The sequence below is a fragment of the Chenopodium album genome, chromosome 2 (assembly GCF_948465745.1).
Source record: "Chenopodium album chromosome 2, dcCheAlbu1.1, whole genome shotgun sequence".
NCBI lineage: Eukaryota > Viridiplantae > Streptophyta > Magnoliopsida > Caryophyllales > Amaranthaceae > Chenopodium > Chenopodium album.
Window position 1 is genome coordinate 27,186,703 of NC_137835.1, and position 14,484 is coordinate 27,201,186.

General features: G+C 33.6%; 1 protein-coding gene across 1 annotated transcript; it reads left to right on the plus strand.

The window, feature by feature from the left end:
• The first annotated feature begins 1,281 nt into the window (after positions 1 to 1,281).
• Positions 1,282 to 10,137, plus strand: LOC145584837 (protein DETOXIFICATION 24-like). The gene is made up of 9 exons (XM_081641630.1): positions 1,282 to 1,423; positions 1,608 to 1,856; positions 2,452 to 2,993; positions 3,580 to 3,666; positions 3,757 to 3,813; positions 3,889 to 4,127; positions 4,712 to 4,830; positions 9,573 to 9,659; positions 9,801 to 10,137. Exons 1-9 carry the CDS (start codon positions 1,412 to 1,414, stop codon positions 9,837 to 9,839), a joined length of 1,431 nt encoding a protein of 476 aa, XP_081497756.1. The 5' UTR covers positions 1,282 to 1,411; the 3' UTR covers positions 9,840 to 10,137.
• The last annotated feature ends 4,347 nt before the right edge of the window (positions 10,138 to 14,484 follow it).

Sequence of the window (14,484 nt, forward strand, 5' to 3'; positions counted from 1 at the left end):
ATATTTTCTCTCCAAAAATTGGTTCTCAACTCCAAGAAAGGTGAAAGGTTTTTCCCGTCCAACTAGCATTGGTGGAGTGTTGATTCAATCCGGTGGACCAAATAGAGGAGTTGCAATTGAGGCTCTTTATCTCCGGTAGAGAAGAAGATTGCTAAGAGGATTCACGCTTCAAAGGTTAATTCTAAACTATTATGTGATCTTTATTTGTATATGCATGAGATCCTGTTTAGGTGCGTATGAATGTGATTCATGAAATTCCGCTTAGAGTACCTAAAACCCTTCAAATATCACTATTGGATTGAACTATTGAAGTCTCACCTCTAGTTCATCATACTCTTTCAAATATTCCCCCTTGTAAAGCACATTGGTGTGTTTCTCAAATCATTCTAAATCGAGTTTCATACTTTGATATAATCAAAGACCTTATCTCTCAACATATTCTAAATCAACTTCATGCCACCCCTTTTCAAAACTAAATCCTTGTCATGAAAAATTTCAATGGAAAAGAATGAGCAAACTTTAAGATTGATTGGTCATAAATATCTGCATGAAAAAGGTAAATGAGATTGAATTCATAGAAACAAATGTATATATTTTGATGACCCAATAACAAAAACCCAATCACAATTTTTAATTTAGTGACCATCTTAAAAACATCCACAAAATTACAGCCTTATAATAAAATTGGTAACTTCAAATCCTTGACTTTTGTGGCGTCAACAGCCGCATGTATCAACTTCCTTTCGAGGTTTTGGTAACTTCAATTCTTTAAATGTAAAAATTTCCTCTTTTTTTTTCACTTTTCCTTTTTTATTGGATATTGTTTTTTTTTGGACATGCGATATTGTCTTTTCAATTACTTCAGAAGACATTTTTTTATTGACTCCATTTTTTGTAGGTAGTATTGCTGTATGCGTCAGTGCGTGCGTTATTTTCCTTTTACAGTTATTTTTATTTTATTTTATTTTTTTATGATAAAAAAAAAAAAAAAAGATTTATGTTAGTTCATGAAGTGCAAGTGTTAACCTTTGACTTGTGTTTTGGAACATTATGTGTTATTTAGTTGTTGATTATAAATCATATCAAAGAACTTTAGAGTTTAGAGGAATCAAGTTGGCAGATTAAACTTAACTTAAGCACTTTTTCAGATCTAATTCAATTGTTTTCATTAAACTGCAATTAAAAAAAATAAATATCCTATGATTGATTGTCAGAAATGAGCCGGCACATTTGGTAATAGTAATGAACTAGTGTGTAATTATTTAAGGAAAAACTCTTGTGGAGAAATCGAATACGGGTTTTATTTTAATATAAAGTAAGTCGTTATCATCGACCTTACTTGTACATATAAATTCATTATCATTACCACTATTTAGCGCTGCTTACCAAAAAGGGTCGGAGTGGTGGTCTAATGCTAAATGAGGTAAACTACTGCTTTTGATTTCTGAACTTTGTGGTTGATGAATCAACAGGTATATATACTAGTAAAACAAAAAGTTGAAGATCAGAAGACCCTTTTAAATTGACAGATAGATCTTTTTGCTTTTGAGTTAGCTTCTCTTCCCTCCATCTTTTAAGTTTGCAAGTGCAAAATCTGTTGTATGCAGAGGATGGACTCGGGTCCTGAAGCGAGGCTAATTGTATGTGAAGATGAAAAGGTTGATCACTTTAAGCAAAGAGTTTGGGAAGAATCGAAACGAGTATGGGCAATTGCATTCCCTGCAATGGTGTGTCGTGTAACGACGTATGGAGCTTATGTGGTTTCACAAGCTTCATTTGGGCATATTAGAGAAGTGGACCTTGCTGCTTATGCTCTTGTACAAACTATACTAGTGCGCTTTGCCAATGGTATCTTGGTAATTAATCTCATGTATCCCTTTGCTTCTTATTATCATTGTGCATCAATACTAGTTTGCATATTGTACTAGTATTGTTCTTGTATGCAATGTGATAGGAACTATGTTTATGTGTTTTATGATGCTTATTGTTAAAAGAAAATTCCTCTATAATCATGTTGCTCAGGAGTTTGGGTTTGTTATTCTTCATGTCATTTTTTAAGACCGAGGTTAATGTTGGCTTCTGAGTTTCAACCATTCTTTTCAGTTCTTTTCTCTTAAATTTTCGTTTTCTGAACTTGTTGATTTGGAGCTGCATAAACTTAGTTGTGTAATGAACTTGATGGATTTCCTTATCTCAACTGTTCGGTCTTTATCTGAACTTTGTAGAATTTCTGTTTTTCGAGTTTTTTTTTGGGGTGAAAGAAACGGCCTCAATGTCAACTTTGTTAGTGTTTACTTCAAAATCAATCGGAAGGCTGAACTCTAGAGACATAATATTTAATATGAGCTAGTCATAGATTTAACTTCATACTAAATAAGATCACTATTCTAGGTGCAATGCATTACAGCCCTTGCGAGCATTAAATTTTTTATCATTTTGGTTTTTCTTCAGCTAGGAATGGCAAGTGTTACGGAGACTCTTTGTGGAGAATCCTTTGGAGCCAAACAATATGACATGATGGGAGTGCACTTACAAAGATCATGGATTGTAAATACTGCAGTAGCAACAATGATGGTGCCATTCTACATTTTCGCTACACCTCTCCTAAGACTTCTCGGACAAGAAGAGGATATTGCTGTGGCTGCTGGAAGCATATCTTTGTGGTTCATTCCCATTATGTATCTCAATGTTTTTGGCATGACTATGCAGATGTATTTGCAAGCACAAAATAAGAATATGGTGGTTACATGGCTGTTTGGGATATTGTTTTTTGTTCATGCCCTACTGTCATGGATTTTTGTGTACATAATGGATTGGGGGCTTCCTGGGGTAATGATTGCCCTGATCATTGCATTTGCGGTGAAGGTGCTTGGTGAGGTTGTTTACATATTTGGAGGTTGGTGTCCACTTACATGGAGAGGATTCGATAGAGCAGCATTCACTGGTCTTATGCCTGTCCTGAAGTCCTCAACTTCTTCAGGTGTAATGCTCTGGTAAAATTTCTCTCCCTACACTAAACATTTCTCACTCACACAAATTTTAGTGGAATATTTGTATAATCAATTAACAATGAAACTCCAGATTTTAACCCAGAATAAGGATGTTATGACTATAATCAAATTTCAAGCTTTTGTGATCATCTTACCTTAATATTGGTATTGGTGCTTGATCATAAACAGTTGAAAGAAACTTATAATGGTGTTTGTTCGTAAATCGTTCAAATAGCCATCATAGTGGTTTGCTACCATTTTTTATTCGTATGAACTTTCATGAGATTTCATATTTGACTAATTTGAGATTAGTTGCTGTCTAAAAATGTGTAATGGTATTCAACATATCATAAACTTTGCATTTAGTGATGTACCAACTGTAAGACTACTTCTTTGATGTGCACAGAGAAAATTTTGAAGACATCGACTTGAACCATTTTTTCTAAACCTGAATGAAAATAAACGATCTTGCAGTTCTCATATACCGCTTCCTCTACTTGCCCCCTTAATCTATTCTGTAATGGGATTCTCACCGAAGAACTGTTATTTACATTGTGCTAATTGGATCTTTGTTATATATCTTCCATAGCATCCAGGTGTGGTACAATGCTATTTTAGTTCTATTAGCAGGATACATGAAATATGCAACAGTTGCCATTTCTGCCTTCTCAATTTGGTAAGGATTTTGAACAGAATTATCGCTTTCCTTTTGATTTTCCCTTCCTCACTCTGCAGAATTCAATCTAACTGAATAAATTTTTTACAGCTTAAATGTGAGTACATGGGAACTCATGATATGCCTTGGCTTTCTGGGTGCTGTATGGTAAGCCTCTTACTAACTTTACTTGGCTTATGTTATAGGATTAACATTACTCACTGCATTTAATTCTCTGTGTAGTGTCCGGGTTTCAAATGAACTAGGAAGAGGAAATGGCAAGGCAGCGAAATTTTCAGTTGACGTGATCTTGTACACCTCAGTTATTATTGGCATATTCTTTTGGATTTTATGTTTGGCATTTGGCCATCAAATTTCATACTTGTTTACAAGCAGTGAAGAAGTTGCAAAAGCTGTGTCTGACCTTTCTGTCCCCCTTGCATTTTCGATTCTACTAAACAATGTTGGACCAGTACTATCAGGTAAGTAATACTGTCATTACCACTGCTTAACATCAATCTAGATGTTGTTTGCCATTCTTGCCTCGTGTTTTTGTGATAAATTTCTTCATTTCTATCAGTTTGGACTGTTATGATGCTTAGGCATAATATTCGACTGTCCTTATTTTTGTATTTCAAGAATCCAATGTAAAAAACTTTTAAGACATGAGGACATGTTATGAGTGCCCAAAGCTTCAACATGGATACAAAAACATGTACGCTCTTTGTTATCTATGTGATAGGAAGTTATTAATATCCTTCTTTTTGCAAAATCGAAGTGTTCATGCCCAGTTGGACTGTCAAGCATCCTACATGAACACGTGAACTGTAATGAAGAGTCCGAACATCATACATCTTAAGCTCATATTGCCTAGCCCTTACTTTGTTCACTTGTCTTGATTCAAACTTAGTGTAATTACATAGTTAAAGTAGAAAGTTTTGGAACATTGCACCTGTTCTTTTTATTTGGTAAAAGCTATGGTTGCAATTGAATATTTAGGTAATTTAGCAAATATTTAGGTATTCTACTAGTTTATATTATATCTCAAAGATTTGTTTCAACACAGGAGTTGCAATTGGCTGTGGATCACAAGGAGTGGTTGCAATTGTTAATGTATGTTCATATTATGTCATCGGGATCCCGATTGGAGTTCTACTGGCATATGCTGCTCATATGGAGGTTAAAGTAAGAAACTCTCAATCCTTCTTATAACTGTGAATACTATGGATGGAAATTAGATAAAATCAAGTAACAAATTACACTATTTCTTATCAAAATTGTCTGAGACTAATTTTTTTTTTTTTTTTTTCTCTGACGAAAACAGTGGACTGAACATAGAGTGTCATTCTTTGATGATAAACTGATAGCAGTTCCTAGATTGTCTCTTTGTTGCATTGAGAAACACATTGAACTATTGAAGTATATAAATACCAGTATATATTTGCCACCAAAAAGTTCGAAATTACTAGCCATTATGTTACTCCCTTGGTCCGGAAACAGTTTCTTATTGTCTTAGAGCATCATTAGTGTTGGGGATACTTATATCCTTTCCCGGTTTCTCTCTCCTTTCCTACACTTGACACATCACTTTCTCTTTCCTCCACATCACTTCCCACTATTTCCATCCTTTTACTCATCCTTTCCCTTAAAAATTTCCAACATCAATGAGTATCCTTTCCCACTTTCTCTCTCCTACTTACATATACCCCACCATTTATTCCTTTTTCAAATTACATATATTTATTAATATACTTAATTATTATTATTGTTGAAAATGTTGTTAATAATAATTAATAATAGATCGTTCTATTAACCGACACATTAATTAAACGAGACGAATTCAAAAACATAAAATTCATTGATTAAAAACATGAAATACATTGATTAAACGACACAAATAAAAAAAAACATGAATTACGTTGATAAAAATAGCAAAGAAAATAACAAACATAAGTTTAAAAATAACTGAAATGTTTAATTTTCATCGGACCTCATAGACTGTGCCCATAAATGCTCGATCAAGTCGTTCTTCAAAGCCATATGGACGTCTCTATCACGAATTTCCCCTCTCGAAGCTATCAATCTACCGAAATTATCTGGATCATACTGTCCGGGAGTTACGGTGAATGTTGTTGCATTCCTAGTTGAGGACGACCCCGGCATATTCTCAGGCTGTTCATCGGCAAACTCGAGTGGATCCTTATAATTTAAATATGTATCACGCTCGTCTTCAACAATCATGTTGTGGATAATGATGCAAGTCATCATAATTTTCCATAACAGATCTACACTCCATGCCAAAGCAGGCTTCCTGATTATTGCGAAACGAGCTTGTAACACACCAAAAGCACGCTCAACATCCTTTCTCGCACTCTCTTGACGTTCAGTAAATAACGTATCCTTAGCTGTTTGAGGGGCAGTAACCGCATCTATAAATGTCGACCACTTTGGATAAATCCCATCGGTGAGATAGTATCCTTTTGTGTAAGTGTTTCCATTAACTGTGAACAGAACTTGTGGAGCACGATTATTTATTATATCATCAAACACAGGAGAACGTTGTAGTACATTAATATCGTTGCACGACCCAGGAGTCCCAAAGAAGGCGTGCCAAATCCATAAATCCCTAGATGCAACCGCTTCCAAGATAACAGTGGCCGTTTTAGATCGGCCTTGATACATTCCTTTCCATCCAGCTGGACAATTTTTCCATACCCAATGCATGCAATCAATGCTTCCTAGCATGCCGGGGAAGTTTCTATCCTCCCCTTCTCTTAGAAGACGCTGGATATCTTCCATTGTTGGCTTGCGGAGGTACTCAGTTGCAAACTGAGCAATAACTCCATCGACAAATTGTGAAAGACATTCTCTAGCAGTACTTTCACCAAGCTTTAGATATTCATCTACTTGATCAGCTGAACAACCATAAGCTAACATACGTATAGCCGCGGTGCATTTTTGAAGGGGTGAAGCACCAAGACGCATGGTAGCATCGGGACGTTGTTGGAAATAGCGATTACTTGCACTTAATGTGTCCACAATGCGAGGGAACAGGGATCTCCTCATACGAAACCTCCTTCGAAATACGGTATCATTGTATACCGGTTGATTACTAAAGTAATCTGCAACTAGATTGTCGTGAGCCGCTTCACGATTTCTAGGCACAGTTACCCTTCGTTTCCTCGGACGTTTTTGCTTTTCAGGTTGTAATGAATTAAGCACTGAATTTTTCATCGCAACTAAACGTTGACTCTCATTTATAAAATTCATGACCATGTGATCATAAATTTTATCAGTTATACTTGAGGAGGAAGAGCTTGAAGAACTTGAAGAGATTGAATCTAAGCTCATATTGTGTTTGGTGTTTTATTTTTGGTGTGTTTGTTTGTGACATTAGAAGATAGAAATCATGTACTTTAAATAGACAAAAATAGGATATTGTTGGTCAGAAGATAAGATTTTGTTAAAACATAATTGGTGCACATAAGATATGGATAAGATAAGGATTGTATGGTGAGAATTATGACCAATGCATGCAGAATTTTGTAAGGTCAGTTTTTTTACCAATACATGCATGAGTCTTGTCAAAAGGTAAAAGAGACATCATAGTTTTAAAAACAAATTAAAATACACTAATATTAATTTAATACATAAACAACAATAACAACACTACATAAACATCAACATTACTAGTAGCACAAACAATTTAAAAAAAAAATAACTTGCGTACCTTACAATACTTAATTAAAATACAAACATTGCAAATACTAAAATGAAATTAAAGCAAAAACCTACTACTACATTCGTCTCTCAGTTTGTTATACATTGCTAATTCCTTGACATCAAGAACGGGCTTCTGCATTAACCTTTCTAATATTCTGAACTTCATGGCCTCCTCCTTCTGCCTTTTCTTTTCTTCTACCCGGGCCTTTTGTTCTTCATCTCGTTCTCTCATCTGATCAAGTAGTCGCTCTCCCAATTGACCCAATTTCTCTCCCATGTCATTAAAATTTGTATTTAAAGAGTCAAGATTTACACTTGACGAAGTACTTGATGCTTTACCTTTCATCTTTGTCTGTTTTATGCCAAGAGGTCTTTTAGCCCTTCCGCCAACCTCACACTGTGAATCGGGTTGGGATCTTTTACCGCTCCCCCCACTATCTGTAGATGCTTGACCACCCGGTAACATATCGGACTGAACTTTGGACAAGGAGGGATCCCATTTGGGGTAATTCCTCAGAATTTCAAAACAATGCAAATAACAAAACATCTTATTGTTAGTTTCTTTGTAATCTATGTGAGCGAATCTCTCCAAATTTTGCTCAAATTCACCACTACCCTTAGTTCGAAAATGATAACCGTAGGCGTCAACCCATTTACTTACATGTAAATTTATGTGATCCCACCGATTTTGCAAAGATTTAACGTTTCTTACCTTAATCTCATTGAGATTTTCAGCTCTAACCTTTTTGTACTGGTTGTGAATTTCTGCCCATAACCCGCTTCTCTTGGCCTTGGTTCCCCTCTCCACATCGCCTCCTGCATTTATATAGGCTGATACAAGAGCTTTGTCTTCGGCGATACTCCATGCTTGGTTTTTCCTTTGTGCAGATGTATTGAGTTGCACTTCTGGAACAATTTCGACTTCATCATTGTCAATCTCTTCAAGATGTTGTGCTCCCGCTAATTCTTCAACATGTTCACCACTTAACTCTATTGGAGTAGCATTGCTACTACAAACTCCACCTGGAGATTGATTCATATTTTGAGTTAAATGTTCTGATATAGGGAAAAAGGGGTATTACCAAAAGCTTGTTGATAGGATTGGGAATTATGAGGAAAATTTGGTTGTATTGGTGGAATATTATTGAAATTTGTTGGTCTTGGTTGACTACTACACCATTGAAAAAATGCATCTTGAATTTGAGGATTACTCAACAGATTAGGGTCAACAGGAGGATTAGATTGGTTAAATTGAAAGTTTGAACTGTTAGGAAAATTCGGGTTACGACCGTAATTAGAATTATTACGATCCATATTGAAGACTCTAAGAAATTGGAAGTGAAATGGAGAAAAATAAACTTGAAAATATGGAGATTAGAATAATTTTGTGTTTAAGAGTATTGTACAAGTGAAACTGAAATTTTGTGAAAATATAGCAAATTTATAGTCATTTTATAGATAAAAAAATTTTATGACCGTTGGTGTTTTCGGATTTCAAAAATAAGTTACCGTTTGCAAATTATAGCCGTTATAATATTTTGGAGCAAAAAAAATCAAAGCCAATAAGATGCTGCCACTTGTCGGAATGAAGTATGACCAAAAATTGAAAAAAAAAGGAACTAGCCGTTGGAGATTGCAGCACGCGTGAGTTTTTGTATATTTTAATGTGTAATTTTGCACAAGGGACGAGGTAAGCTTCCTTTTACCAGAAAGGAAATGGGTCATCCTTTCCCAACACACAACATTCATCAGGATTGACTAAAGGGTCCTAAAAGGATTGGGAAAGGTCCCGATGTTGCTGCTCTTAACCCCTCATAGTAAAGAATATGACACAATTTTACAAAAAGTTGTTTTTCTAGGATTTGTTCCATTGATCTTGTAATTGTTCAATTGTGAGTGAAAGAAACCATACACTTGTTTTAGTATATGCAACACTATATCTGTTTTTACTTTTGTAAAAATTCTTTAGCCACTGCTTAACTTCAGCCATTAATATACCCATGACCAAAAATTAATAAGAAAATTTAATTTTAATAAAATTCACACTAAGAGGAATCTAACATGATGCCACAAAAGATAATCAAAGTAGATTATTTGAATCATGTCAAAATAAAAACATAGCAATTAATAAAAGACAGAGGTAGTATTAATTTTTATCAGTTGATGTATTGCTGTATTTTACGAATATGTTTGTTTTGTTGTAGGGAATATGGATAGGAATGATGTGTGGAATGGTAACACAAACGATTGCGCTTCTTTACCTTACATGGAAAATTGATTGGGTGGACGAGGTAATGCCAATTCAGTCACTCATGTTAGTCATATGGTGGTTTGATTTACTTGCATAATTGTTTTTTAAGTTTGAAGTTGTGTATGCTACTCTTCAACTCCTCATCATTATGCTAATTTATCAGACTGTACCCAACTTACAGGTTAAAAAGGCGTCGAAACGTCTGTATCATCTTTCCTAATAAGATAGAACTTTACCTTGAATTCTTATCAATGCTTTGAGAAGAAAGTTCACTATTAGACTATTGTCACCACTTTTACTACTTCAGAAGCTGTAAACAAGTTCGAAAGGCTTGTTATTGCTACAACCTCGGGGTCATAATTCATCGAATATGGTTTTAAATTTCATTTTTGAAGAGTTGCATTGAATTGCTGAACTTAATTATCTTACTTCCCAAGGTTTGTCACAAGACTCGCAACCAAGAGCAAGAAGTTCGCTGACTTATGTAGAGCAAGAGCTTGTAGAAAGAAAGGATACTTTTTTTTTTTGGAACGGAAAAGGTTATTTATTTTTGTATGTAATAACTAGTTTTTTGCTTGGGCAATACCATAACTTATGAGAAACATTTGTGTTTACTATTCCAATGCCTCTTTCTCTTTAGCCCAATTCAACTACAATGCAAGTTGGTCTTATGATGATAAGGTAACCTTAAATGTGTATTTTTATAAGAGACATAAAACCACAGTAAGAGGCATAATCCTTTTGACTATATTTTAACATAAGAAATCATTGGATACTCATGAACAACATAAAATAAGGTATTCTATAGGAAACACACTATAGCTTAGTCTAATATAATCTTGAACAAGTTGAAGCTGAAAAGTTTCTATCCTAAAAAAGAAAAGAGCATCTATTTGAAATCTTTGTCACACGGGATGGATCATATATATGCAGCTAAATATTCCCAAGAATTATGCATAGAAGAAGGAATCCCTAATAACATTATATACGAACATTCACTACGAAAACAACAAAGATAGTGAAGGTGACTTACAAGAAATATTGATTAATGAAATAGTGGATGACTAAGCCCCAAAAAAAGTTTTCAAAGCATACTAGTAGAGAGTTTGATTAACGTTCACTGCGACCATGTTTTAAAATTGTTACTATTAACTTTGTAAAAGGAGTGGCTTTCTAACTCATATGCTGTAATAGAGTGTCAGTGGAGTGTGTGAATCCTTTGTTATAGAAAGGATTATAAATTAAGAGTTAAGACATGATTAAAGAGAGTTTCATAGTCTTTCTAGGGTCCTAGAAAATCATGTAGAGAAAGTTTTCACCTTGAGAAAAAGATTAATTTTCCATCTCTCTTAAAGTAGGATAAACTCTAGTTCTTATCATGTCTATTTAAGCTTCTAGTAGAGAGTTGTAATCTTTCTAAATTAAATAAATGTTTCTTTTAGAAGGGAACATGATCCTTTTCAATTTTATATATCAAATGAGTTATTACTTTATTTAAAGTTTCATCATAAACACAATATAGAATATTTAATTAGAGATTATATTACGGTCTAAGGTAGGAAACAAATTAGATCTATGATGTGTCTGATCTAAGGAAGACATGCAAGGTTGAGGTCAAAAAGCCAGAGGCTCTATTGTCGACTAACACTAGTAGAAAAAACGTAATGGCAAGCGGTTCAAACCCGCTAATGGCAAGCGGTTCTGAACCGCATGGGCTTAAGGGGCTTCCCAATAGCCATTTAAATGGCAAGCGGTTCTTAACCGCTTGCCAATAGGGGAGAATGGCAAGCGGTTTTGGCGCCAAATCGCTTAATAATGTTTTTTTTTTCCAAAATTTATATTAATTAATAATAATAATATTAGTGACCTGTTTTGATATTCATATTAATCTTTCATTTTAAAAATTATTATTATTATTAATAATATTATTATTATTATTATTATTATGATTATTAATTAATATTAATAATAATTAAAATATTACAAATTTAAGAATAATAATACAATAACAACAATAAAATGCATAATAATAACATATATAACACTCACAAATAATATATAGTTTTAATTATATATAATTAATGTACATATAAAAAAAAAGATAGTAACTAAATATTAATTGTTCATAATAACAAAAAAACTCAATCTCACTATCTAATATATATTATTCTACCTAGATGCCATCAAATGTCACGAAAAAAGCCCACATGCTGCGAATTTCATCAAATTCTTCCCTTGTTAACGGGCCTTCCCTTTGAATCTTGCAAACCTTTGAAAAAAAAATATAAAGACCAAACATTAATCATTCATATTACATAAAATTCAAACTAAATAATGTATGTGAAATATTTCAAAGGCAACATATATAGGTTTGTTTTTTTCACAAAATGGCCCAAATAAGGCCGATGTGACTTCTACTTTGCCCAATTTCTACATTGTATATCAAATGAACAATTTCTTTCTCATGGAATGCCCATATTACCTACTCTTAGGTGTCTAAGGTTTGAAATCACATCAAAAGAGGGTTTTGTAAGTTTTAGGACAATTTTTATCCAAAATCTCCCAAATAAGGCCTATATGACTTCTACATTGCCCATTTTCTACATTTCTTATATAATGAACTATTTATTTATCATAACATGTCAATATTAACTAGTCTTAGGTGTCAAATGTTTGAAATCATATCAAAAGAGCATTCTACAAAGTTTTAGGTAGACTTTTATCCATAATCGGCTATTCCACTTCTACTTTGCCCATTTTTTACATTTCTTATATAATGAACTATTTCTTTATCATAACATGTCAATATTAACTAGTCTTAGGTGTGTAATGTTTGAAATCATAGCAAATTAGCATTCTACTTAGTTTTAGGATGACTTTTATCCAAAATCGGCTATTTGACTTCTACTTTGCCCGTTTTCTACATTTCTTATCCAATGAACTATTTATTTATCATAACATGTCAATATTAACTAGTCTTTGGTGTCTAATATTTGAAATAATATCAAAAGGTCATTCTACTTAGTTTTAGGACGGCTTTTATCCAAAATTGGCTATTTGGCTTCTACTTTGCCCGATTTCTACATTTCTTATCTAATGAACTATTTATTTATCATAACATGTCAATATTAACTAGTATTAGGTGTCTAATTTTTGAAATCATATAAAAAGATCATTTTAGTAAGTTTTAGGACGTCTTTTATCCAAAATCGGCTATTCCACTTCTACTTTGCCCATTTTTTACATTTCTTATATAATGAACTATTTCTTTATCATAACATGTCAATATTAAGTAGTCTTAGGTGTGTAATGTTTTAAATCATAGAAATTTAGCATTCTACTTAGTTTTAGGACGACTTTTATCCAAAATCGGCTATTTGACTTCTACTTTGCCCGTTTTCTACATTCCTTATCCAATGAACTATTTATTTATCATAACATGTCAATATTAACTAGTATTTGGTGTCTGATATTTGAAATAATATCAAAAGGTCATTCTACTTAGTTTTAGGACGGCTTTTATCCAAAATTGGCTATTTGGCTTCTACTTTGCCCGATTTCTACATTTCTTATCTAATGAACTATTTATTTATCATAACATGTCAATATTAACTAGTCTTAGGTGTCTAATGTTTGAAATCATATCAAAAGATCATTTTACTAAGTTTTAGGACGGCTTTTATCCAAAATCGGCTATTCCACTTCTACTTTGCCCATTTTTTACATTTTTTTTCGTTTAAACCTTTTTGTTTCACATACCATGCCCATATTACCTAGTCTTAGGCGTGTAAGTTTTGATATCACATCAAATGAGCACCCAACTAAGTTTTAGTACGCTTTTTTATTCAAAATCGGTGTCGGTGACTTATTTACCATATTCACTAACAATTACACAAAAAGTACACAAAATTGCATGAGGTGCCACTCACAAGGAAAAAAATTTAATCCCCGGGATGCTACCCATGGCTGCTGCAGCTGCTCGGGATGCTTCCATGGCTGCTGCAGCTGCCTGGGCAATTTCTTGGCTGCTGCTGCAGCTGCCTGGGCATATGTCTGGGCTATTGCTGCAGCTGCCTGGCATAACCCGAGGCAACAACCTCGGGTACTGTAGTTGACTCGGGTACTAACTTTCCCATTTTCTACATTTTCTATCAAATAACCTAATTTTTCCTCATAGCACACCCATATTAACTAGTCTTAGGTGTCTAAGGTTTGAAATTACATTAAAAGATGGTTTTACTAAGTTTTAGGACGACTTTTATCCAAAATCGACTATTCCACTTATACTTCGGCCATTTTGTACATTTCTTATATAATGAACTATTTCTTTATCATAACATGTCAATATTAACTAGTCTTAGGTGTGTAATGTTTGAAATCATAGCAAATTAGCATTCTACTTAGTTTTAGGAGGACTTTTATCCAAAATCGGCTATTTGACTTCTATTTTGCCCGTTTTCTACATTTCTTATCTAATGAACTATTTATTTATCATAACACGTCAGTATTAACTAGTCCTAGTTGTCTAATGTTTGAAAGCATATCAAAAGATCATTTTACTAAGTTTTAGGACGACTTTTATCCAAAATCGGCTATTCCACTTCTACTTTGTCCATTTTTTACATTTCTTATATAATGAATTATTTCTTTATCATAACATGTAAATATTAACTAGTGTTAGGTGTCTAATGTTTGAAATAATATCAAAATACTATTCTAATTAGTTTTAGGACGGCTTTTATCCAAAATCGGCTATTTGACTTCTACTTTGCCCGATTTCTACATTTCTTGTCTATGAACTATTTATTTATCATAACATGTTAATATTAACTAGTCTTAGGTGTCTAATATTAAAATCATATCAA

What these genes read in the sequence shown, in the direction of transcription:
- LOC145584837 (XM_081641630.1), top strand. An exon ending in CTGCTCATATGGAGGTTAAA is followed by an intron (nt 4,831 to 9,572) that starts GTAAGAAACTCT and finishes GTTTTGTTGTAG; the next exon opens with GGAATATGGATAGGAATGAT. An exon ending in AAATTGATTGGGTGGACGAG is followed by an intron (nt 9,660 to 9,800) that starts GTAATGCCAATT and finishes CCCAACTTACAG; the next exon opens with GTTAAAAAGGCGTCGAAACG.